General features: G+C 39.7%; 1 protein-coding gene across 1 annotated transcript in view; it reads left to right on the forward strand.

Annotated features, from left to right (window-relative positions):
• The window catches only part of nlgn2b (neuroligin 2b), a 125333-nt gene that overhangs the window by 86608 nt on the left and 13644 nt on the right, over positions 1-25081 (forward strand). The window contains exons 4-6 of the mRNA XM_042430809.1: positions 3732-4480; positions 11758-11811; positions 16709-16858. Coding sequence (XP_042286743.1) covers positions 3964-4480; positions 11758-11811; positions 16709-16858 — 721 coding nt within the window. The 5' untranslated portion in view covers positions 3732-3963. The remainder of the gene's footprint in view (positions 1-3731; positions 4481-11757; positions 11812-16708; positions 16859-25081) is intronic.

Genomic DNA, 25081 nt, shown 5'->3' on the forward strand with positions numbered 1-25081 from the left:
CTCCACATCTAGTCTTTATGCTAAGCTAACTGTCTCCTTAATGTAGCTTCACATTTAACAGACAGATATGAGAGTGGTATCGATCTTCAAATTGGATCTCCCAAAATGTAACTACTCCTTAAAATGTACTTGGCTGTCACAAAACACAGTGAGATGAACAGTTTGGGGACATATCTCTCTCCAGTCTCCAATCCCTCCAGGAAATTGCGATTTTGCATTTGCAATAATTAACATAAATTCAACAAATCTCCACAGTATTTAACTTTTTCACATTTAATGGCCAAATCAACAGGCCTCTTGTGATTCGGACCAATTGTCGCATTTTGCGTCGTGGTAACTTGCGTCATTGCAGTGTGCATTCAGCAAGGAACAGAAGCAACTACAAACCAAAACCTCCTAGCCTTGGTTTTCTTATACCACAACCAACAACTCTGCAGTGAAGCTTTTGAGAGAAATGAGATGGATTATGACTCAGAGGACACTGACCTGTAGTTTCATACTTGAGTTGTATACCCCCCTATATAGGTGTAAGAGATTGCACTTGCACTGTTTTTCATTTAATCTGCACTATGCCTTTGGTTTGCATTCAGTTAGTCAGATATACAAGTTAATGTGTTGTTCAGACAGCAAAGATGGACATAATCTTTCTCAAACATAAAAATGGGCACTTTAAAATGAAATTATATTTTTATGTTAATGGATTTATTTTAATGGCATTATTGACTGATTTTCTTTTGTGCTAATGTTGAGGTGAAAGTTTATTTAATAAAGGCTTATTAATGGAACTCAAGTACCATATTTTCCCTTGAGCTCATGGTTCTCATGTTCTGAAAATAAATTTGAAAATTAGCATTGAAATATAGTTCTTTCTGTGATATGCAGTATGCTTTTTATCAAAGCAAGTGAGTACATATGATTCTTCATTGGTAGTAGTTTTTAAAAAATCACATTATTTTCCTTTGCTTGCAATTTTGCCCGATTCCTACAATTTTACTTTAAAAAGAGCGCATAAAATATCACAAATTGTATCACAAGTTTTGAGAAAAGCTGCTGTAAAATTGAGCATTTTTGGCCACGATAATCACAAAAAAACTCCTGGAGGGACTGTCTCTCTTGTTCCAAAATAAGAGCACTGGCTTCTCTATTTAGTGTAATCTTGTTTAGGGTAACATGTACTATGTATGATTCACATTAAGTTTGATTTTCAGCTTGACTATGTATGTACACTAAATGTTCTTTTTGATGACAATTCAGAGTGTCCTGACAAATTTTACCACCTCACCAGAATGTGTAGAGTTGTCAGAAAACTGAGTCACTCAGAGGGTCTTAAATAATCAAATATTTTTCCAGACAGCTTGTTCCTGTTTTGTCCTCATGAAAGCAGGCTACCACTCACATCTAACTTTCAACATCCTGTAATATTGCACGCCATCTTTCTGCTGCGTTTTACCATCATCCCTTGTGTCTGCTGGCTGGCAGTGGAGTGTGGATATTGCAGGGTTGAGGGTGGACGGATGAGGTGGCATTCAACCAACAGTTAGCGCCACATAAAGCCTTTATCACACCTAAACGACTCCGTCTCCCAAAGCCAGAGTGAGATAAGCACTGCCCATTCATCTGTAATGATGTGGAAGCAAGAACCAACTGAACTGAGTTGAGAGGAAAAGGCTAACTCTGACACAGTGTGGATGGCTGAAAAGGGTGCGGGGCCAATAAGGTTTAGCTTGTTCACTCCTCAGACTGATGTGTGAACATTCTTTTATTTATTTGTGTTCTCTGTGGGTTGAATTTAATTACAAGACGAGCATTGTTCTACACTTCAAAGTACTGTAATTATCTGCAAGACGAAAATATGAAGCTGGGGCCACATTACACCATGGTCATTGAAAAAGTTTCCCTTTGGACCACAAATTACATTTTTGCAATCAGACAAAGTATTTCTAGACACGTGACTCTGCCTTCACATGTTCATTGGAAGCTCACATTCCCACATAATAATTGCAAAACCCAAATTCTTCATTGTTTCAGACATTTTGGAGTTCATGTTTCATTTCTAGTATTTCTGAGAGTACGAGAAGGCAGAATAAAAGAATAAAACTTCAGTAATGAACTATGTTAACTTGTTAAATTTCTACCTTTGGATCTTTCCACAGTTAGCACCCCAGTGTCCCCGGGGTGATGTGATCGCAAGTTTACAACTCTAAATGCAGCTGTGAGTGTTTGCACCCAAAATGCATTAGGGAGGCAACACACAAGCCGCTTTTGCAGAAGTGTTGTGGAAGTTGACATCCGACAGGAATTGAATTTGAGACACATTCGGATGTCAGTTATGAAATGGACTCCAGACACAATCACAAGATACAAGACAGTGAAGGCAGCACGTGTTTGTGTTTGTAAATCTGGCTTAAACAAGCCCCAGAGCCTAGCATAACTGGTCAAACAACTACTACTTATCATGAAAAGCAGTGATAAAATGCAGTCTACAAATGCCACTTATGTTGTGAGTCAATATTGATATTACAGTAAGATGGCATTGTGGTTTCACAAAAGAAAAGATAAATAAATAGAAACAGCGAAAACCACATGCACGTCACTTTCCATGGCAGCTGGTGATTAAGTAGAAATGAGCTGGCTAGCTAGCATTAAAGATAAATTAAGCAAGGGATACAATAAATGCCCTTCTGTTGACGAATGCCACACAGTAGCAAATTTACAGGTGCTTTCATACTCAGTGAAGATTTATATGTCCTAATTAAGACACCATTTCTGCTGCACTACTTTATCAGCAGCAGTGAAGCCTGTGAAATAGGACAACATTTAAAGGGGTTGCCTGTAGTCGTGGTAACCTCTATAAGACGAGCAAAACATGTTTCATTTCAACAATTCAAGTTGAAAAGTGTCAAATGAAATTCAAAGTTGTTGAGGAATTTATCATCATACAGTTTGTATACAAATCTATTAGTGTACAGTATCTCTGGAAATATTGCATAAGTACATAATACACAACACTGGGTGACTACATAACAAAAACAAATGACTTGTATAAATTCATTCGAGGTGGAGACATGATCCAGTAGTCCATATTTAATGGTGATGATGTCCTCAATAATTTATTGCTGCTATGTCATCTGCTGCCAACCAGGAATGAATTACGTCAGGTGCACATTAGGCTTAAATCGTTTTTAAATTATTGTCAAATAAACGTTTGCTGATTTCAGGTAAATGAAACATTGCAGGTGGATTCCACTGCAGTACATATGTTGAGTTTTTAATTCATTTGACCAATGCGTTGATTATTCACCTATAAAATAAATAATTGTTGCTCATTAGTTGCTCGGTTTGCTTTGAGCCATTGGTTGTGTGCATGTTGTCTGCATATTTGGCTTCTGTGTAGATGCGTCATTGGTGTTTGGATGATTTCAGTACTAGACATATGGTGTCACAGTGGTATTTAGTAAAACAACTTTACCACAAGGGGGTAATTTGTCACCGACTAAACATTTTTACATTAAATCGATCATCTTCTATAAGACCACTAAATCACATGACAAAACAGATTTAACCCTTGGTGTCCCTTAGTGTCATTTATCCTTTTTTTTCCTTTTCTTTTTTTTTTTTTGAGTTGTTTCAATGGGCACTTCATCCTTTGTAAAATCAACTCTTGCCTGACAGGGCTTAAAGACACACCTATTCACATACACTGACTCCTGCAACCTGTCTGTTTCTTCCAGGTGTAATTGGCTTCCTGACTGCAGCTCTGGACCCATCAGGAGTTCTACAGAAGAAGTCGGATGAGACCACAGAGTCCTACCTGAGAATGCTACCTATTCCACCACCTCACCATGTCACCTTAGGAAATCAGTTAACCTGCCCCCTTCCACAAATCCTCTTTTTGCCTTTGTTATATCCCATAACCCACTGAATTTGTGATCCCTCTCTACACTCAGCTGAAGTCCCAGTGATATGACTAAAAGAGCCTTTATTTTGGACATGTTGTTTTTTCCTCTCAATGCTGCCAGCCACCAAGGCTATGGTGGGAAACGTCATTATACTTCTCAGCAGATTGCTAATCACTGTCTGGTGTGGCTCTTGGGACTAGTGCTACACCTGACCCTTTCCTCATGTCAACGGGTTGACCTAAAACACCCCATAGTGTCCACAGCCTATGGGAAGATACGTGGTATCAGGAAGGAGCTCAACAATGAGATCTTGGGCCCCGTGGAACAGTACTTAGGTGTGCCATACGCCACTGCACCTATCGGTGAGCGCCGCTTCCAGCCTCCTGAAGCTCCAGGCTCCTGGCAGGAGATTCGCAATGCCACCCATTTTGCACCCGTGTGTCCCCAGAACGTGCATGGGGTATTACCTGAGATCATGCTACCAGTGTGGTTCACAGACAACCTGGATGCTGCAGCAACCTATGTTCAGAACCAGAGTGAGGACTGCCTTTACCTCAACATTTATGTACCCACTGAAGATGGTGAGTGAGATTAAACTCTCATACTCATACTGCATTTGGAATGGGTCAGAAAAAGGTCAGTGTAAGTGTGAAATCCTAGATCTGTTAAATCCTCCCTCTTTGCATCAAACTGAGAGAAAAGTCAAGTTTCTGGCTCAACTTATTCAAAGTGTAAGAACAGCGTGTACTTTTCTACTCGTTTTCAAATTTAATATGTGTGTCAGTATACTCCAGTACTCCTTTGTAATAGTGTCATTTTAATAAGTTAGTAAGGATTTGATTTTGTGGAAGGAAACCTCTATAGCGTGAGCCAAAAGACACCCAGGAGATTACCAAAGAATATATTCTCCGATAATCCCCTGGGTTTGTGTTAATGTCAGTCTCAATTACTATTGGTTATTGAGACTAATGGTTTTTCCAGATGTATATTCTTCCGTATACAGTATCCACGTATACAATCTTCCTGATGCTAATACTCTGTTAAGCAGTTAGATACATTATACTTTTATTGCTCATATTTAATTAAGTCTAGCATGTTATCAAATATTCAAAACTCATACAGAACATGTTCTAGTAATTAGCTGCTTTGTGTACCAGTTACAGCCACATTGCAACATGCTACGTTTTAGCTTGACTGAATATTATATCTTAATAATATTAATTGTGTTGGCTTGCCGATATTAACCTTTTGCATGAGCAATGCAAGATAAGTCATTAATTCTTGTGACTGTACAAAGTGAAGCTCTAAATCAAACAGTGACTCACTGACACCATTAACATTTTGCAACTTCAACCAGTAGAGGAGAAGATCTGGAGTCCACAAGTCCCTGCATCGAGAATGTTTTCCAATAACACTATTTTCTATTAATCTGTTGTTTCTTACATTCTACTAATTTCTTCTTTGTAGAATTTGTCAAATTAATAACATTACTCCATTTTAATACAGTGTTGCTCAAAAGCCACTACAGATAATTGCATTGATCACACAGATGTTTTCGCGTAGCCTAGCTAGTTAGCATAACTACTACAGGTTTGTTGACCGCTTCGTGGTCAATAAAGCCACTGATCGATTTGGTCATAATGTAAGTAAGGACAACCAGCATATTTTAACTATTCCATTTCATCTGTTTTGTACAAGGTTGGATCATATTATCAGATTTGATCACAGATTTGCTGCAACAGTGCTAAAGCTAGTCAGAGCTTATATTAAAGATTTATAAATTACCCTGATTTCACAGTATCCACAGCATATATGAAAATGGAAGTTTATATTTTTATCATTTTATCTTCTTATCTGAAAGACTAACATTCACATTTACATATATTACATTACTGTTAACTGAGCTGGTGAAGCCTTTAATGACATACATAATGTTGTTTTATCACTTAATTAACTCATTTTATGAGAGTTGCTTACGATGATGATCGTGAACTGATGACATGTTTCAAAAATCTGCTTCTCAAACATGTCACAGCTTCTATTTGGAGTCTCAGAGACCCCAGCTGTAAACTATGGGTAAACAGAATGGATTTCCATATGCTCTATGTCTGTGACATTACTTTTTACGCAGCACTAACCCTCCTATATCCCAAATAAGTATTTTCTGATTTCTGTTACTGGAGTTTTACCAGAGTTTGTTCATAAGAGCTCTAACAGCTGGTCTAACATAAGTAACATCACAATGTGAGATAACATACTGTGCATTTGAATGACTTGTTGCCAAACAAAAGGAATATATATTCATGCATAGCCCTTATATAACACATTTCATTATTCATCATTATTATTATTATTATTATTAACACATTAATACTTTTCTACATTTTGGGTTTTAATAAGGTCAGATGAAAATCAAAAGTAATGAAAGCTTCTAACGTTAGTGCTGCAGTTAGAAAATAAAACAAATACAATACATGGCCAAACACAACCTTGTGTCGGCCTCTCGGGGCGAAATTAGCCGAAAACTCAAGATCACCATAAGGCAAAACCTTCACCTCTACTTGGGCTATCTGGGTGTTCGTGTTTTAATGATCCTGTGGAGAGCGTTTGAAAAAGCAGATGGGCAGGTAAAAGAACACAGGATCAAAGTCTAACTTTGGAGGCAGAGCATATGCTACTGACGATAGAAAGCAAGTCTAATGATAAAATGTTAAAAAGTCTATGATTAATGGGCTCACCTGAGAGTTGAAGAGAGTACTCAACCAACACATGTTTATGCATTACTGCTGCTGCTCACATATGAAGTCAAGCTCTGGATTAGTCAAGAGTGGTGTGCAATCTTTCCAACTAACATTGTTGTATTTTAACACTAAATCTGAAACCATAAGCTAGTGGAAGTATAACTCTAGTGTAATGTGAATGGTACATGGGTGGAACAGGAGCTACAGTATGTATGCTGTACACTAAACATATCCCATATTCACTGAACGGATGGTGTCTCCTGTCTTATCCCCCGGGGAAAAGGTGTGCAAATGAGTGAAACCGATTTTACATCTGTCTGCTTGTCAGAAATCTGTCACTTATTGTCAGGGGTCACTGCTTACACAAGGCTGATGCTGTCCCCAAGGATATGTTTTACCGTATGTGTGCGTGTGTGAGAGAGAAATAGAGACTAGAGGAGAGTGAAGTGCCCCTGAAATCAAACACACTACATTTTCACATGTATAACCGTTGTCACAATCCCTCAAATTGTTTACATGGTGTTAGACTTGCGGTTATGTCAGACCTATAGCAGCTTTAAATGCCTTTAGTTCTGCTGTTTTGTTTGGAAGGCTTTCACAGGGGAATGCATATCCACGTTCACCTTGCATCCCCCTCATATACCAACTGCTTTAAAACCTCAGCGCATTCCTCTTGCTGGAAGATGCAACTGGTAATTTCCTCAAATATCTTGAAGACTTTGTCCTGATGGCTAGAACATGCCAAGGACTATTTGGTCTCCCGCCTGTCTTGAGATCGCCTTCCTTCAGATTTTGTTTTTTTTTTACAGATTTTTTTACAGCTAGATTAAGCGTTTTTAGCTCATAAGTAACTCGGTGCTGGTGAGTGATGGTCGGGCATGTTTAAAGGGTGGATGTATTGTGCTGTGATTTGGCAGCGAAGAGTTGCGTTCCCACTCACGACGGATGTAGGTGGTCCAAAATGAATTGGCAGCACAGATTCATATGCAGCCTGAATCAAAATCTCTTGGTGCCAGATCTGGCCTGCACGATTTGATTTTGACACATTTAATCTCCAGAGAATATTACATATTATCTTTCCATTCTACCATAAGTCATGCCCCTATCTGCTATATCTATTTCATACCCAGAAACACTCTCACTGAGCATGTACTTTGTGTTATTCTTTAGACAAAAAAAAAAAAAGAAAAGTCACAGCTCTCTTTTCTTTCTGCATCTGTTCACCCCTCCTGCTTTCTCCTCCCTGAATCCATCCCTGCCTCTTGTCCTCTCTCCTCTCCTCTCTCCTCCATCTTTATGCAGATGGCGGTAGAAGGGATCACTGTTCTGAATGCAAATGAGCTCAGTGCCCTTCTCCACCAGGCCACTATGTAGCCTGCTACTTCCTCAACTCAAAATGAAATTCAAACAACTCCTTAGAATAATGTAAATAAAACAAATGTTCTCTTGGATTGAACAGTGAGTTTTACGCTCTTTCTTTATCTCTCTCTTGCTCCCCACCTCCTTCCGCCCGAACTCTCCTGCGCGACCAGGCTGCGAGACAAGAACACTGTCTCACTGCATTCCTATTTCCTCAAGACACTCCTCAGCCAAGGGCCTAAGATCCTTCATTTTTATTGCCGCTAGAGCAGCCATTTACCGTGCTCTTTATTAAAAACCATATTTCAGGAGGCAGGACGGTACAGGCGAAGATGGTGCTGGAGGCTGGGGAGATGGAGAGCGGGGAGGGAGAGGACTGCATGTGCTGGGACCTGCTGCCTGGAAGCAGGGGGTTGAACCGAAGCTGTGTCTGACACCTTGTCAAGCAGACAGGCCACCACAGACATGACATACTGCAGCTTCTTCCCGTTTACTGCACTGAGGAAATGGAGAGGGACAGGAGACAGCTTGCGCTCCGGCCACTAGCTCACTGAACCGAACAGAAACACTGCTGACTGAGAGATGGAGCTGCATTAGGTCAAACAGCACTGGGACAACCCAAGCTAAATGCTCCTGCGTAGCCCAATGTATTTCACTGACCAGTCGCCCTTTATATCATGTGACATGTGTCAGTCTACCGGCAGGCCTCTCCGCTAGAGCAGAAGGGAAAGATTTTTTTTTTTTACCCTAAAAAGTTTGCTTGTTCTTATTTGGTTTCAGTCTACTTTTTTCACTGTTGAATTCTGAGGTTCTTTCTCAAAAGTTAATAATCTAGACTTTCTTATTTCATTTTTTTCTTTGTTATTTATTAACCTTTTACCAAGCAGTTAAATAACAACCACCTACAATCTTAGCAACATTAGGCTGTGGCAATGCTGACTCTCAATGCCACAATATGAACAACCAGCGCTGAAACGATTCGTCAGTTGGTTGGTGGATCAACAGAAAACTATAGCTGACAAAAATTTGGATAATGGATTAATCATTTAAGTCATACATCAAGAAAAATCCCAAACAATTTCAGCTTCTCAGACATGAAGCTTTGATGCTTTTCTCATTTTTTTTAATACCTTGGGTTTTTCAATTGTAAGTCTGACAAAACAAGACTTCACTTTGGGCTCAGGGAAATTGTTGTAAGAATTTTTCAGTATTTTCTGACATTTTATGAAAATAATCCTTAGTTACAGCTCTATACATAAACATACTGAGAATTTGTTTTCTTTCCCCACATATTCATGTGTTGTGTCGAATTGTTGCAGAAAAATGTATCAGAGCAAAAAGAAACTCTCTCTTAATAAAAAGGGAGTCAGAGGTCCAAGTAGCAAAGTGTTCTTTAATGCCGGCAAAAAAGGGGAACGAGTAGCACTTTTTATAAAGTATCAAATCGCTCCAAAGGTTTTTCTCTGGGGCATTGTTTTTATGTCCTTGGGTCAGCTTAGGCCACACCTTATCATCCAGCCTCCCTAATTTTTGACCAATTATTATGTTACTTTTTTCCTCGTCACTCGTTGCTGGCAAAAACTCTTCAGACCATGTTTTGAGCTGTTTGTGGGCATATCCCGGCCCACATAATTCTTCCTGATTGTGTCCAATTTTTTATATATAAGTATTGGGAATCACTTTATACCATTATTGTCCAGTTGTCTTCTGGCCTCTTATTTTATAAGTTATTCTTAGTCATTTTACACCCTTATTTCTTGATCTCTTCCAGAGGGTATTTTTTCTAAAAGGTGAAGACTTTAATGCAGACCCAAGCAACATGACATGTAATACAAACACACTCAAATTTCTCCAGTGTATGATTATGATTCTTCTACTGTGCCTCTATATGTACAGTGTGATTAAATATGGTTCGTGAGATTATAACTACACCAATACAAATTGTATCCCACTAGCCCTTATTGCTTATAAACTTGTAAAATCAATCTGCATAGCTTAATATTGTCTTTAAGCACACCAATGACTTCTAATGAAACTACACCACACATGCTTCCAACTTCTGTTTCGGTATGATGCCCATCTAAAGTGTCTTGGTGGAGTCTGGCGGGCCGTTACACAGCATGACTGTCTGTTTGAGTGCAGATTATCCTCACTTATAGTTTAGCTCTTTATTAGACATTAGAAAACGAATGAAATCAGAGCAGTCTCCATTAAGCGGGCGAGGTGTGGTTTTAGAGTGGTGCTAAGTAGTGGGGAAGTGCTGACAAGACGGTGGACTAATGTGCCTTTCTATCCATTACCGGTCTGTCTACCTGTCTGCTCTGTAGCCCACAACCAACTACTGTACCATCTCCAACTATGGCAGGAAGCTCTTTCTGGATCAGGCGCCTGCATGGTGGTACTGGGAGGATGCAGTAAATCCATTCAGCATTGATCCTCTTCCATTTAGACGGAAGATAAACATTTTATATCAGGAAACCACATTCATATAGAGGGCCGGATGAAAATGCAGCATTATAATGGCGGAGTGCAGCGATGCCAAGTGTCTCCTTCATCAATAAACGCAAAGCTCTGTGAAAAGGGTATATCTCGTCACTTCACTGCGAGGTTTACAGCGGAATGGTAGAAACAGACATGTCAGCAGCGCACTGGCAAAGTGATAAACCCCTTGGCAACCCAACATAGAGTATTCTTTAAAATGGAAGACTGCAACGCCTCCCCGCCGGAGAGCAGGGAGCATGCTGCTGGGAGGGTATGAGGAGTACAGCAACAGATCATAAGGGCACTGTTAACATGCCTTGTGTGGCGTGTGTACGTTTAGTGTGTGCAGGGCTGCGGGTGTGTGAACGTGAGTGTGTTTTAATGGCTTTCTTGAAGACGTGCGTGTGTAGACAGTGACTGAGAACGACACAAAACACAGTGGAAGTTGTGGGCTGATGGAAAGCTCCACTGACAGACACCAAGAAAAAACAAATTAATGGGATCCTTATCAGTTAAGACTTACAGGGGTTGACACGTCAGGGCGTTGGTCGGTCACTGTGATAAAAGCTTGTTATTGGCTGCGCCCTATGGAGCATTTAACTGGTGTTACCATTAAAGCTTAATGTAGGGCTCCTCTTTGACCTTGGTGAGGGGAATCCTGTCACAAGCCTTCGCAGGCCGTGTAAATATCAGAAAGCAGCAGGAAAGAGCCAGCACGTTTCAGCTTCTATGTCAGTATTACTCTGTGCACAATGTGCATACGTGGTCACATGGATTCTGGAGTGAGTATCTGGGCCTGCCCTGTTTTGACAGCATACAGTAGTCTCGTGCAAGGACTTTTGCTTTAGGACTGCAACACTGACCTGAGAGGGAGCAGGACACACAGTATCTTGGCGCTCTGTTCCTTTTTCTGACCCGAAAAAGAGTGATGGCTTGATTCTGCCCATTGATTTTTCTTTACAAAGCAGCAGTGTGTCAGGACTGATTGGGAGAAGGGGTTGAGGAGAAGTGGCCTCTGGGGTCATTTACGAGGCAGTCCGTGACAAGATCCTAAGTAGTTAAAACAGATGAGTTTGGGGGTTATCTTTTCAGGAACCAGCTTATAATCCATGTAAACATTTTGTCTTCAGCTGTACAGTCCCTGAAAAATAACAGAGTGTAAGATGTTGCATTTTTTTTTCTCTTTTTAAGCCTTTCTTGTTCTTCTTTTTCTGCAAATGCAATCTTCTTGAATTTTTGTCTGTTGTGTCTCCCTTTTCCATTTCTCTAAACCTTAGGTCCGCTCACAAAAAAACATGACGAGTCTACGATGAACAGACCGAGGGATGAAGGTATTTTAATTGCATGTTTTGTTTTTTTTTCCTCCTTGTGCTCTATTTTTCAATCTTCATGGGAGTTGTTTTGTTTGTATCCTTATTAATAATCACCTTACACTCATCACTCTATGTGCACATCACACTGTTCTTACATGTAAGACATATAAACAGGAAATAGATGCATTTTCACCATCGTTAACTGCACGCAGATCTGTCATGGCTTCTCATTTAGCTAAAATGCTGCTTTTTGGATGCTTGCACAGAAAGCAAATTGAGTTTCCTTTCTTGGTTGCTATGTGGTTGATCAACCACACGCTGACTATCCTATGTGATGCATCACTGAAAATCAATATTTAGTCCTTTTTCACCTTTTATTCCTGTAATTAAGTTCCTTTTTTTTTACCACACATGGTACCACTGCTAATTTGCTGTCACAATTTTATAAGCCTTTCTCCAATTCCTCATTTTTAAAGTAGGATTCTGCATTATCATTATCAAGTTGACTGCAGTCACACGGAGACGCTCTTACTCTTTACTGATGCGGCCAAAATCTATGCAGGCACCATGTGCATCTGTTTCTGTACACGTGCCCAGACATACTGTATATTACATAGCATGTTGCACACATAGAGTGCATTACATCTCCATTTGTGCATGCGGGTCTACTCGAGCACAGTGCATGTGCAAATCTACGCCTGAGTGCTTGTGCTCTAATTTGTGCCAATATGTGTGTGTGTGTGTGTGTGTGTTTGTATTTTGAGCTCTGTGCTATTTGGGTATTCAATTCTCTCTCCCTTGCATCTCTAATTGCTCTGGTTTAAAAAGAGACAGATGTAGCTAATCCAATTGTGTGGTTTCTTAACGGTGAAAACAGAAGGAAGGATTCATGCAGGATTGTCGAAGAGAGGAGCGGAATGATAGAATAGAGATGAAAGAAAAGGAAAAGCTGAGCACTGCGAGAGTACTGGGGAGGGCAATGAGGGGGAGAAGGGGGGGTGGTGGAGGGGGGGGAGTCATAATGAAGACAAGTGCATGATGAAATGACATTTATAGAGCTTTGAAAGTGAGAGAGATGTAGAAAAAAAAAAGAGAGAGTGAGAGGGTGGGTGAGAGAGTTTGACATTTATGCCGACACCTGACGGATCTTGACAGGATCAGAAGGGCTCGGATAGGGCTGAATTCCTCACTTAATTGCTTAGGTATGGATTGGATGCAGGTTCCAAAACGTGGTTGAAAAAAATACTATTATTAGCATCTTATTTTTTCAAAAGTTATTTGCGAGAAACTGCACCGCTCAGGTGTGGGTTTGGGTGCAAAAACATTCAAGTGCTGTGTCAGGAGAAAAACTTTTACACCCAAATCAATTGAGATTCCCATAGGAGGATGAATGAGAGAGGACCAGAGGAATGAGAAAGTAGGAGGTAGGCAGTTTCTATTGGGAGTTAAGATGTTATAATTGAGAATAGGTGTGAGGTGGGGGGAGAGGGGGGGGGGGTCTTGGAGGTAGGCAGGAAAGACAGTGAGCTCCTTGTTGAGTGAAACACTTTCACCCTGCGACCCCATTGCATCGACCAAAAGTGCAGATGATGAAATATCATCAGTTTGTTGTCATCGCCATTGGTCGCCTAGCCAGTCAAATTCCTGTATTCTCAGCAAAACACCTGCCTCATATATGTGTTTAAGAAAGACATCTGCATTTCTAGCTGCTGTAGCAAAAATCTCTTATCACTGGTTTTCACTGTTTCGCAGCCCCAAAATGTTATTAGAATAAAGCATGCACAGGTGATGAGATAGTGCGCAAGACGTTTTCTTCTTTGAGGTCCATTTGGACTTTTTTCCTTTCCACCTTTCATTAAGGTATTGTAGGTATGCATGAGCTTTTTATCTTTTATTCCAAGATGAATGGATTTTTTAATTTCCATTTAGTTTTTTAGGCTTATTCCTAGCCTTTATTGGGCTTAGCAAATATTTCAGTTTGGAATTTTTGAGGGGTTTCGGTGGTTCTGAATTAGTAGGAAAAAAGTTTTGGAGTGAAATATCCCAGTTTGAGTTTTATTGCTATGTATTTTATACAGAAATAACCTTGATGTACTTGAACACTATATGATTATGATTATTATTATTTAACTATGTGTGTTCTCAGAAGTAAACAACTTAAAGGATAGGTTCACAAGTTTTCAGTTCTTAAATCATTAGTCAGAAATGATGAATATTGAAACAGGTTTTTCTCGATGTGATCATCCCTCCTGTTCATACTGACTGTTAGAAGATCCCTTCATAAGGCACTTACAATGTAAATGATGGGAGCCAAAATCTACAAGCCGCCTCCTGTACAGAAATGTATTTAAAAGTTTATCTGAAGCTAATATGAAGCCTCAGCCGTCCAAATCAGTCAAATCAAGTAGATCTTTCAACGTTAGTTGTTAATCGTTTTACTGCAGCTCAACAGGGAAACACTGTCTGAGGAAACACATCAAGGGAATTTGATGCTAAAAAGACTGTAAATGTGGCAGATATCCACTTGATATGACTAACTCAGACTGCTGAAGCCTCATATAAGCTTCAGATCAACTTTTAAGTGCATTTTTGCATAAAATGACTGTGTGGACACAGTGGATTTTAGCCCCCATCACTTACATTGAAAGCACATTTGAAGGGGATCTTTTAATGGCCAGTATGAACAGGAGGAATGATTACAGCGAGGAAAACCTGACTGTTGTTTTAAGACACACTTGAAAAATTGTCCTTTAAATGCGTAAATGAGTCTTAGCCAGTGGTGCACTATGAAAACCTCCACAGAGCTGTAGTTGCTAAATGGTGACATAATAGTTAATCTATCATAGTTAAAATTGCTGAAATGTTACTGTCCAGCACATCAGTACATTTAAATACCCATTTAACTCAGAAAACCCCACTATCATGTTTCAGCCTTATAGAAAAACAAATGAAAGACAGCCTCAATGGCAAAATGCATTTCCTGGTAAAGGCTAGTGGAGCAGAGGCTTGCTTGAAAAGAGGCACCCTATTAAATACACCATCCATGATCCAAAAGTAAACAAGAGGCGCCCCACCACCTCTTAAAAACACTCCTGTCACTAGTAGACGTATTGACAGCACACACAGTAACACTAAACAACTTCTAAATGGAAGTTATTTTGTTGCTTTACATGTAGATTTACATCAATTATGCTTACGCCTTAGTGAACACAGCACTTAAGCAGTAATTTAACAGTAAAAAATACTGAACGGGCCTTTACAATGGCAGCTACATGTCATTGCATAAGTTCCCTCTCTCTGAGGGTTTCGTTTGCAAATGATGACGGCCCGCTGACATGTCACTCCTCTATACTGTCCTGGTAATGCTGGGATAATTGAACTTGTTTACATATCCTCTGGGAAATCAGCAGAGCTTCAGAATACACCAGAGAAGAGAAGAAAAAGAGCAGCTCGTTGGAGTGCAGGACTGAAATTTTTATTTTTAGACGGTCTGCTTGTGTCATTCGTATGATCCATAAAAGATGCCTGCATGTGCGAAGGCATATGTGCCATTTTGCCGCGTTCACTCGTGTGTGCGTGCGTGCCTGTGTGTGTGCGTGCGACTGAGTGACGCACACAAGTGCATGTGTAACCTGAGATTCAGGTGGTGATGCAGGCGGGTGTGCAAATACGTGAGTAGAATTTGTTACCACGGCAACAGGCATTCAGTGAGTCGGTGCAATGGAATGGCTGGTGCAGTTCTATTAGCGAGAAGCAGTTTCCATAGCGACTCAGCATCGCAGCTGCCTATGCAAGAGTTTGTGTGTGAGTGTGTGTGTGTGAGTGTGTGTGTGTGTGTGTCTTTGTGTGCGTGCATGCGTGTGTGTGTGTGTGTGTGTGTGTGTGTCTGTATGAATACGGTGTGAATCCTGTGTGAATTTGAGTGTTCATTAGCCTACCTCGCTGTGTATGACTTGCTTTGTAACATTTCATGTTTTTTCATCCTCGCTATCATGTTTTTCTTTTTTTTTTTGTTGTTGTTGGTGTGAACCTCACATCCATGTCTTTACCACCACCCCCACCCCCACCCCCCCCCCCCCCCCCTTCAGTTCTCTCACGCTGTCCTATTTTCATCCCCTTCCTCTCTCTGTCTTACCCCCCTTTATCTCTCTTTCTCTCCTCCTATCTCTCGGTCTCCCCCATCTCTGAGTGCTGAAGCTCATCAGGGTAAACAGATGCTGTGGCTGTTATTTATGTTTCCACTTGGTCTGGCTTTCATACAAATTATCCACAGGCCCTGCACAGTGCAGACGCTCAGCCTAACTGGGCTTCACTGGCAGCTCTCTCAGCCTTATCCATGCTCAGACACTCAGACCATACCACAGACGCTACGAGAGGGGGGTTTTGGTAAGGCGGGGGGTGGGGGGGCACACAGGCTGACAGAGTGAACCATAGCAACACACTGATGGGCACAAAGACACCAATAACAGAGAGGGCATCAGAACTGGCTGCACCATTTGCTCCACACATGGAGGGGAATAACAGTTTGGGAAGGTACCATCACTGCACAGGACAGGGGAAAACTGACATCACAGAATAAAATATAGAGGATAAACCCAGTGGGGCAGACATGAAATACTTGCTGCCAACTTGAAGGCAGTCTACTGAAAATGTTTCATACTTAGTATCTTCATCTTCTTTTTTCTAGTGAATCACTGACTGTAGGAGGATAGAAAATGCTGCATATGGATCTTTTTACTTAGGGGACTGCTGCAGTTACACATAGCCAGAGCTGTCAGATTAAAGTGGTAGACTACCTGTTGCCTGTGGAGTCTTAAGCTGAACAGGAACTGACATTGTGGTAAAGAATTAAAAAAAAAAAAAAAAAGAATGAACATGAAAATAACGGATGCCATTATTTGTCTGTGTTATGCAGATATTCGGGATCGTCGTAAGAAGCCAGTGATGCTGTTCATCCACGGCGGCTCCTACATGGAGGGCTCAGGAAACATGTTTGATGGCAGCGTCCTTGCCGCATATGGAAATGTCATTGTGGTCACCATGAACTATCGGCTCGGTGTGCTTGGTAAGTGCCACGTTTTCAGGCAGTGGATGAGCCTGATGTAAATGTTTACAGACATTATTAAACATGTCACCTTGTGCCAGAGATCTGAAATGTCCAAACACGTTTTTACAGTTGCATTCTAACAAAATATTGTATGTGTTTTAGAAATGAAAGCTCAATTTTGAAGGCATTATGACTTGTGTCCCCTTCAAATCATAAATCACTCACAGTTGTGAACAAAATGTCCATGAACGGGAAAGCTCCTGCAGTCCAAGTAGGTCTTATATTTGTCTCACTCCAAGCTAACATCATAAGGCATACGAAGGTCAGTTTACGTCTGTTATGGCATATACTGTAAAAATTTGAGTTGTTGACACAAAGCACCCACTCATCGAAAATTATTTCAAGTGTTGACATGCTGGTGTTTCAGGACATGTAAGCAACATCAGTATGCACAAACAGGTAAGAAAAAGGTTTCTTTTCTTGTCTACAGCATATGATGTGGTAATGACCTTCTCAACACAGTGAAAAAAAACATTTTGTGCCAATCAGTGCTATGAAAGCACGTATGCACACTAGAGTTCTGTGCAGTTCTAAAACTGGGCCGTTTCCCAATAGTGATCAATCTTAAAAGTGTTTTCTACGAGTGTTTCTATGAATGTTCTTAAATTTTTACACACGTTTCCCAAAGCAGAAGCCGTCAAGAGCTTTTTAATATGGACTGACCGTGGTGCTGAAGACAATTCTGAATAGACTTTAAAGTAACATCAAGGACATTTTTTTTTTACGATTCATGTCACTGGGTAGAAGTTCATTTAAGAAAGTAAACTTTGATCGATTCGGTTGTAGCTCAAGGCAGACGTTACATATTAAAACTAAAATCAAGCAGAGACTGTTCCTATAAGTTTTATGAATATGCCATCTTTGTGAATGTTATTCTACATTCGGTGTACTTTATGTAAGTATGTTGGGAACACACACAACAAATAAAAAGAAAACTGGAAACTGAAAACACAACATCATAATCATCAGCCAGAAGAGATTCATATGTTAATGGAAAAGAGGGAGAGGAGGATGACTGTGTTCCACAATGTGTGCACTAATTCAGTTTTATTTATTTATTTATTTTTCTGTTTTAAATATCATTAGTCATTTTATATCTAATATCACTTAACAGGGTGGGTAGGAGGCGCTTGTTCATCTACAATTATTTTAAGTGGCGTCTTAACTTGAAATGTCAACTTCTTGAATACATCTGTACATGTTCAAGCTAAAGCCTGATCCATAGTGATGGGGAAAACAAAGCTTTCTGAAGCACTGAATCAATATGAAGCAATTGCATTGAAAATGGTTCACTGTTTTGAAGCATTTGATAGAGTCAAAATGGAGATATCTGCTGGGCAACTATTGATATCGCACTTGTGTGGCTGAATTAGATCTGAGTTAGTCAGAATTTAAGTGGTCTTATTGTTTTCTATATTGTTATTTTGTTCAATAAAGTCTATATTATTAAAGCTGATCACTTTTCTCTTCTCAGAGTCTACAGCTCTGTTTTTAGATATTGGAGCGGTTTGAGAAGCACACCCCATATCCAAAACCAGTCCGACACCTCTCCAATACGAGTGTGACATAATGTGGCCTTGTTTGGGCTGGTCACGTGATTTTTGGCGTGGTGAAGCAAGGCATGGAAACACTTTAAAAGGTTGATGCTTTTTCGAGTAGTCTCTTTTGAGCATAACATCACTACTGATCTGAAATATACAAACGGACAACAACACAAAACATTAGCAACAACCTTAGCAACCAAGGCTACGGAAGGGACAGCAGTTTATGGACATGCACGACGATCTGACGTCAGCTCGTCGGCAAGGTTGTAAAAAGTGTCACAAACGGAGCGTTCAGAGCAGGGAGCATTTCTACATATGTCAAACACAAGTTTTGGAACTTTGACCATGTTTAGCATAGATATCCAACATCATAACAGTATTTAAACAATAGAAAATCACAAAAAACATAATATGGCCCCTTTAAGTTATGATGTTTTAGGGAAACCACATATAAGGTTAAGAAGATTCGTAAGAGCACCTTAGATGCTTTTGGGCTCTGTTTCTTGGTGTCTTTAAGACTTGATCTAGCCTAAAATATCTGGAACTGCTAAACCTAGGACCCGAACCCAATATCAACCAAATTTCTCATTACATTACATTTGAAAATAATCAAATCCAAACCCACCCTGAAGCTTTACGCAACAAAAAACAACCTGAACCACAGTATTGGGGAAGTTTCAGGAACTCTTAACGTACAGCTTTTTTTTTTTTTAACAGACTTTTACTGCTCTGCGACCTGGAAGCATGTGCATGTACAATAACAGCCTTTGTACCCTTGAACAGTTATGAAATGTTTTCTCACAGTCTTGTAATTGTACACAATGAGGTCTAGTTAATCCTCAGATATCATTTGTGCTATTAGAGTTGCTCAGACTTCACCACTTAAACCTTTAACTGTTGACTGAATGTTATTTCTGTGTAGCAGGGATTTCATAAAAAAAAAAAAGCCCAAACAAGTGTATTTACTGTGTTCACCTCGCCTGAAAATTACATTTTATGAATTAATTAATTGTTGTATTAATGTGCACTTCTGCAGAGAAAACAGCCAGTATCTGAATCTACTTCAGAGACGCCGTCGACCACTTAGTGCCTTTGGTGTACATTCAGCCATTGAAAACAGAATTGAAATGTGTGTCTGCTGCTTTCAGTGTATTTTTGGATTAAGGGGTATTCTATTTGTCCATTCTGTTGGAGCTTTGCAGTGCTTGCATGGCCTGTGAGTGTGGGCTGCCTTTTGTGTGTGTGTGTGTGTGTGTGTGTGTGTGTGTGTGTGTGTGTGTGTGTACACCCAGCCCTTGTGCTGCTGGAAATCAGTGGACTCGAGTATTTACATTTGCCGTCATCTTTTGGAGGTGTTTGCACACAGACTATCTGTGTCAGTCATTGCGGTTGCCAGGTTGGGTAATCAGATCTTGTTTATTGCATCACGCCTGTTTCAACATATCAGAATAATGATAAACAGAGAAATGGGAGTAGTTTAGGATGCCGTCCAAGAGTTGCAGTGAGTATTAACAGAGGGTAACATGATCTAGGCCGTTATTGACAGTGCCAGTGGAGAGGCACGGGAACAAGGACAAACTGGGAGTTCGTGAAACGAGGACCTGGACCCGCGGCTTCATCCTGCTCCATTTCAGCTCGTTATGTGGTCTTTTTTACAGCTGTCAGACAAAATCGTGACCATTAACAAGTCGAGCATGAGATTCAGCTCACAATTTGAAAATCAAGTTAGCTGAAAGTTATATTTAATTACACGCTGATCCAAACGCTTCTTCGGAGGCGTCTTTGTTTGCTTCCTTCACCGACACGTCGACCTTGATTCCAAACCGTAACCCTGGCCCGGTTTACTTACCAAATTGTTGCTGTGATTCACGTTTGAAATGTCTGAAGTGCACTCATGCATTGTACAGTATGTTTAGTTCGCTGAAACCTACACACGCAATCATTAAAACACATACGAAATACACACACATAGAGGTGGAGAGCGATCCTGCTGAATGATTATGAGGGATGACGCAGTGTCCTGGATTCCTTTAACATTGTTGGAAATTTTGGTATGTGGGCGAATATGTGCTCTCTCTCTCTCTCTCACTCTCTCTCTCACACTCTCTCACTCTCAGATGTGCTTTAAATGGGTTACTGTACTAAGGCGATTATCCTTATGTGTGTGTGTGTGAGTGTGTATGTGTGTTTGTATGTTTGTGTAGCATCAGCATGCATGTTTGCCTGTGCGCACACCAATTTCTCCCTGTGCATGTACAGTGTGTAAGTGTGTGTGTGTGTGTGTGTGTGTGCTATTTGGTTGCGTGCCGTGCGTAAAATATATATATGAATAATGCACCATCCCTCTGAATTTTTAATAGCGCTCCTCTCTGACACTGTGAATTTGAGCCAAAGTGAGAAACACAAGCATACCGTATTTTAATAGTTTTATGTCCTAATCTTTAGTATTATCCTGTACTTACACACACACAGAAGCTTACTCATGCCAACCTCATTTCATACAATGCCTGCGCCTTTAAGAGAGTGATAGGGAGTCAGGAATGAGGGAAGAAGAGAGAGCAGGGAATAGAGACAGATGAGCGAGGGAGAATCATAGAGAGACAGTGAGGGAAAAGGAAACAGAAGGGGGGAGATGGGAACAGTCTAAAAATAAACCGTCAGAAATGCTTTTTTAAAATCTGCAGTGATGCAAAGTATTCATTCAAATAAATGCTCCTGCAGTGTTACCACAGCACACTTGCATTTCGGTTTGCGTCTTATGTTTAGACTCCTGTGTGACACATACACGTCATTTTTCCAGCAAATGTTACACTGTCTGGAATTTTCGTATTAATTTATGATGCGCCCCGTCGTTGTGGAATAAAATGGGTGAATGAGAAGAAAATGTCTGCTGCACACAGCCTGGTTCAGAGGTTCGGTGACAGTTGAGATTTCAGATTGCTGCTCGGCTCACCTTCTCCTACCTTCCTCCTGCTCCAGGCCCAGAGAGCCTTCTAATTTGTGTTGCATAGCCATCTGTTCTGACTAATTAACTAATTAACTAATTAATGAACTCTGGGGAAAGGCCCACCATCGTGGGCTCAGAGAGTGAGAACATTTTTCACCTCAGGAAGAGAGATGAAACGCTTCTTCTGGAAACGCTTCTTTGCACGTTCTACCCAATTTCAGCTCCTTACTTGTGCAGAGCAACTTAGAGTATTCAGTAGTAAATATCACCACATTTAATAGCCACAGATTTTACACTGAATAAAAGGAGTTATGAATTTAACATTTATTTTGTGATTATCCTGCCAATATGTACTTTTCATATTTACATTTGCACTGGATGATCCTTTTTAATGAACATTACTCAGTTACTCACAACGTTTGTCTCAGGGAGATAGAAATAGGGTTTCAAAACAAACTAATTTTGCTCTTAATATTCTGAAAACAAAGCGGGTTTTGTACATGCTGCCACCATAAAAAAATCTATTTGATTTATGTTCTACAGATTACATTTTTAAACTGTAAATACAACACTCATATTTCCAGGTTAAAAAAAGTTTAAATGGTGTATGTGTTAGTATACAGCTGCCTCTTTACACATCCAGCAGACACTGAGCAACATTAGCATTCATTTGAATTGGCATTCATTCAACAAGTGTTGAAGGTCCCAGGCATGCGTCCATGCAAACTGTTGTTCTTATGAAAAAGGTTAAATGAGCAGACAATAAAAATAAAAAAAAACATTGTTGCTGCATTGATTTACCACTGCCAACAAGATCACAAAACAGAATTCCGGTCAGCTGTCCAATGTCCTGCTGCCACCTATTGACCTTTTTTGGTATTGCAACAAATTAACAAGTCCATGAAGACTGAATAAAAGTCCATCGAAACTTAAAATAAACCAACAGCAAAATTGAATCGAATACATTTATCTTCTTTAGAACTACATAAAACATAAACAGAAATGTGATATTTATATGCGTCACACTAGCATTAGCATTAGCATTCACAACCCTGAGCACATTTTAAAGTTGTCATGGCTGACCTGTGAACAAGTCATTGCTTATTTACGCAGACATGGACCATCATAAGCATTCATTTTGAATCGTGTTTATGGTCACCTGACAAATGCAAGTCTAACATCTAGTCTCGTTTTAGCTCTGTTTTGGTCTCCACCAACTACCCGAGGAAATATCTGTCTCTTAACTACTAAATGCTTGTGTCGTTCAGTGCTGAGCAGTAAGACTGAACCTAAACAGTGAGGTTGCGGAGCTGTAAAAACCAAAGCAGTGAGCTTAGAGATGCTAAAATGCTTCATAGAACTGCACAGTTGAGTGATAATTCTCTCGGGGCTCATCGCTATGAGTGGCCTCTTTCACAGTACACTTTGTTATTTCATCCGTTGTTAATATAGAATTATTGAGAGTAGCTTTAAGATTGAAGCCTTGTTTAGTCGCCTATATTTGTTGTATGAGTGTTAAAACTCGAGCACATGTAGTTGAACCCTTTTTGTAGCAGATGGTAGCGGAGCTTACTGTGATAAGAATATACTGTAGTTACAGAGATATGTCTAATACCACAAAATTTCATATGGCATTGTTTAAAATGAGTAGAAACATATTGATAATCTTGATATAGAATATCTCAAGCTATCAGATATGCCACTTATATTGCAAAATAAGTTTTGTTGAAGGAAGTGATTATTTTCTGGTTATCTTCAACAGTTTTGTAGTAAACCTTAAAATATAACTGTAATTAATGCTCTTCATAATACTTAATAATTTATTTTAAACCCTGTAACTACCATATTTTCTTGTAATTTGTCCATACTCTGTTCTATAATATTGATTCTACTACTATTACTACACATAATAATTATTTTTTATATATATTTTACAGCACTAACTTGCCAGCTTGTTGCAGTCTGTTCAGTTGGTTTGCCTATCAAGTACAGGTTGATCAACAAAAATTGTGTATCCAAAAATGTTGTGCTCACGTACCCCGTTTGCAACACACAAGTAAACATAATTTTACACATTACTCAATAAATATAATTTTACAAGCCCATTCACATGAAAATATTTTTGGCATAAGTCATGTCAAACAGTGTCAGTGCATCCACAAATACCACTTAGCTCAGTGAACCTTAGGGATCAGTTCAAATTGTGTTGCCCATTGCTCTCAAAAACATCCCTTTAAATGTGACATAAACAGTATTTTTAGCCGGCGCAGATTTTGCTGTCAATTAATTTCAGCCTGCTGCCTTCTCACAACTCAGCTGTTCCTAAATACAAATGAAACACACCTCCCACTCCCTGCACAGAGCCACAATCTTCCCACTCTGCAGGCAATCGTGAGTACTTCTTTCCCTCATTTTGCCTATAGTGCACTGACTGTGATGATAGCTCAAATCATTTTGCTTTAGTGTCATTCTGATTGTGGCTAGGTTCACATGCAAATCAAGACCTACACATTGAATTTGAAGAATAGAAATGATTTGTTCCATTCGCAGAAAGAGCTACAGTGTGTTTGATACTTCATCTGCCATCTGGGCCTCATTGCATGTGTGATTGTGATAATCTAATGAAGGAGTGTGATGATGACATTATTGTTTCTAAGAGCAGGTGCTTCCCTCATATAGGCAAAGCTCACATAGAGCATTAATGATTTATAGGTACATTGACCATAACTGACATCAATCTGCCTCCCAGGCTGACAGCCAGATGCACAGCTGGACCAATCAAACACAGGGAAGATAATCAACGCAGCTAATCATACTTGATGCTCAACATCTTACACATCACAAAGTGAAGTGTCAAAATCAAACTCAGATTTTCAAGGTCTCCAGTGTAATTTAAACATCTGCCTTCCACATCACTACATGCTGCTAAGAGACTCTCAATTTATTTTAAAGCATCTGTTTACAGGTGCATTTGTATATTATAGCATGTACGTATATAACATTAGATGGAAGGTCCTTGTTTTTAATGTCTAATTAGGTGATTTCTTAGTTGATGACTTTGATTTGCAAGGGCATTGTTTGGTATCCTTTACTGTTGACATGACAGTGATTTTCCAACTTACCATTTCTATGTAACAACAGGGTTGACTAAAGGTAATCAGATAATCTACTCAAATGCCATGCTATCATTCCTTAATATGACTCACCAATAACCTCTAGTGTCACCAGTAAGTAGGGACTGCTAGTATAAAATCCACATTATAATAATTAATACTACTAATGTGCTATAATAAATGTACAATTACATAATACTTATCAAGAGTTATGGCACATCAACTATCACATGAAGAGTTGAGTGGATATGTGTAACAGCAAATAAGATTAATGAGTATATATATCATGACTTAAAACAGCTTTGTGTCTGTGCCATTAAGGTCATGATTAAAAGTTCTGTCTGCAAACAAGGCTCCGGATTAATGTTTTGAATTTATTTGAGACAATCAGTTTTTTTTTATTCTGTCTGGCAGCGGTTTTGATCAATGATCAGTTGTTTCTGAAATGGAACTTTCTTGAGAAGCTTTGAAACGTCTCTGTGCCAGTGTGACGTTTGAAGCATTGCTTTTCAAATTCGCATGACAGCTTTGTTTTATTGCACAGCTTGGTACCATTTGAACGGACCTTTGAGAGTAA

The sequence above is a fragment of the Thunnus maccoyii genome, chromosome 13 (genome assembly GCF_910596095.1).
Source record: "Thunnus maccoyii chromosome 13, fThuMac1.1, whole genome shotgun sequence".
Lineage (NCBI taxonomy): Eukaryota > Metazoa > Chordata > Actinopteri > Scombriformes > Scombridae > Thunnus > Thunnus maccoyii.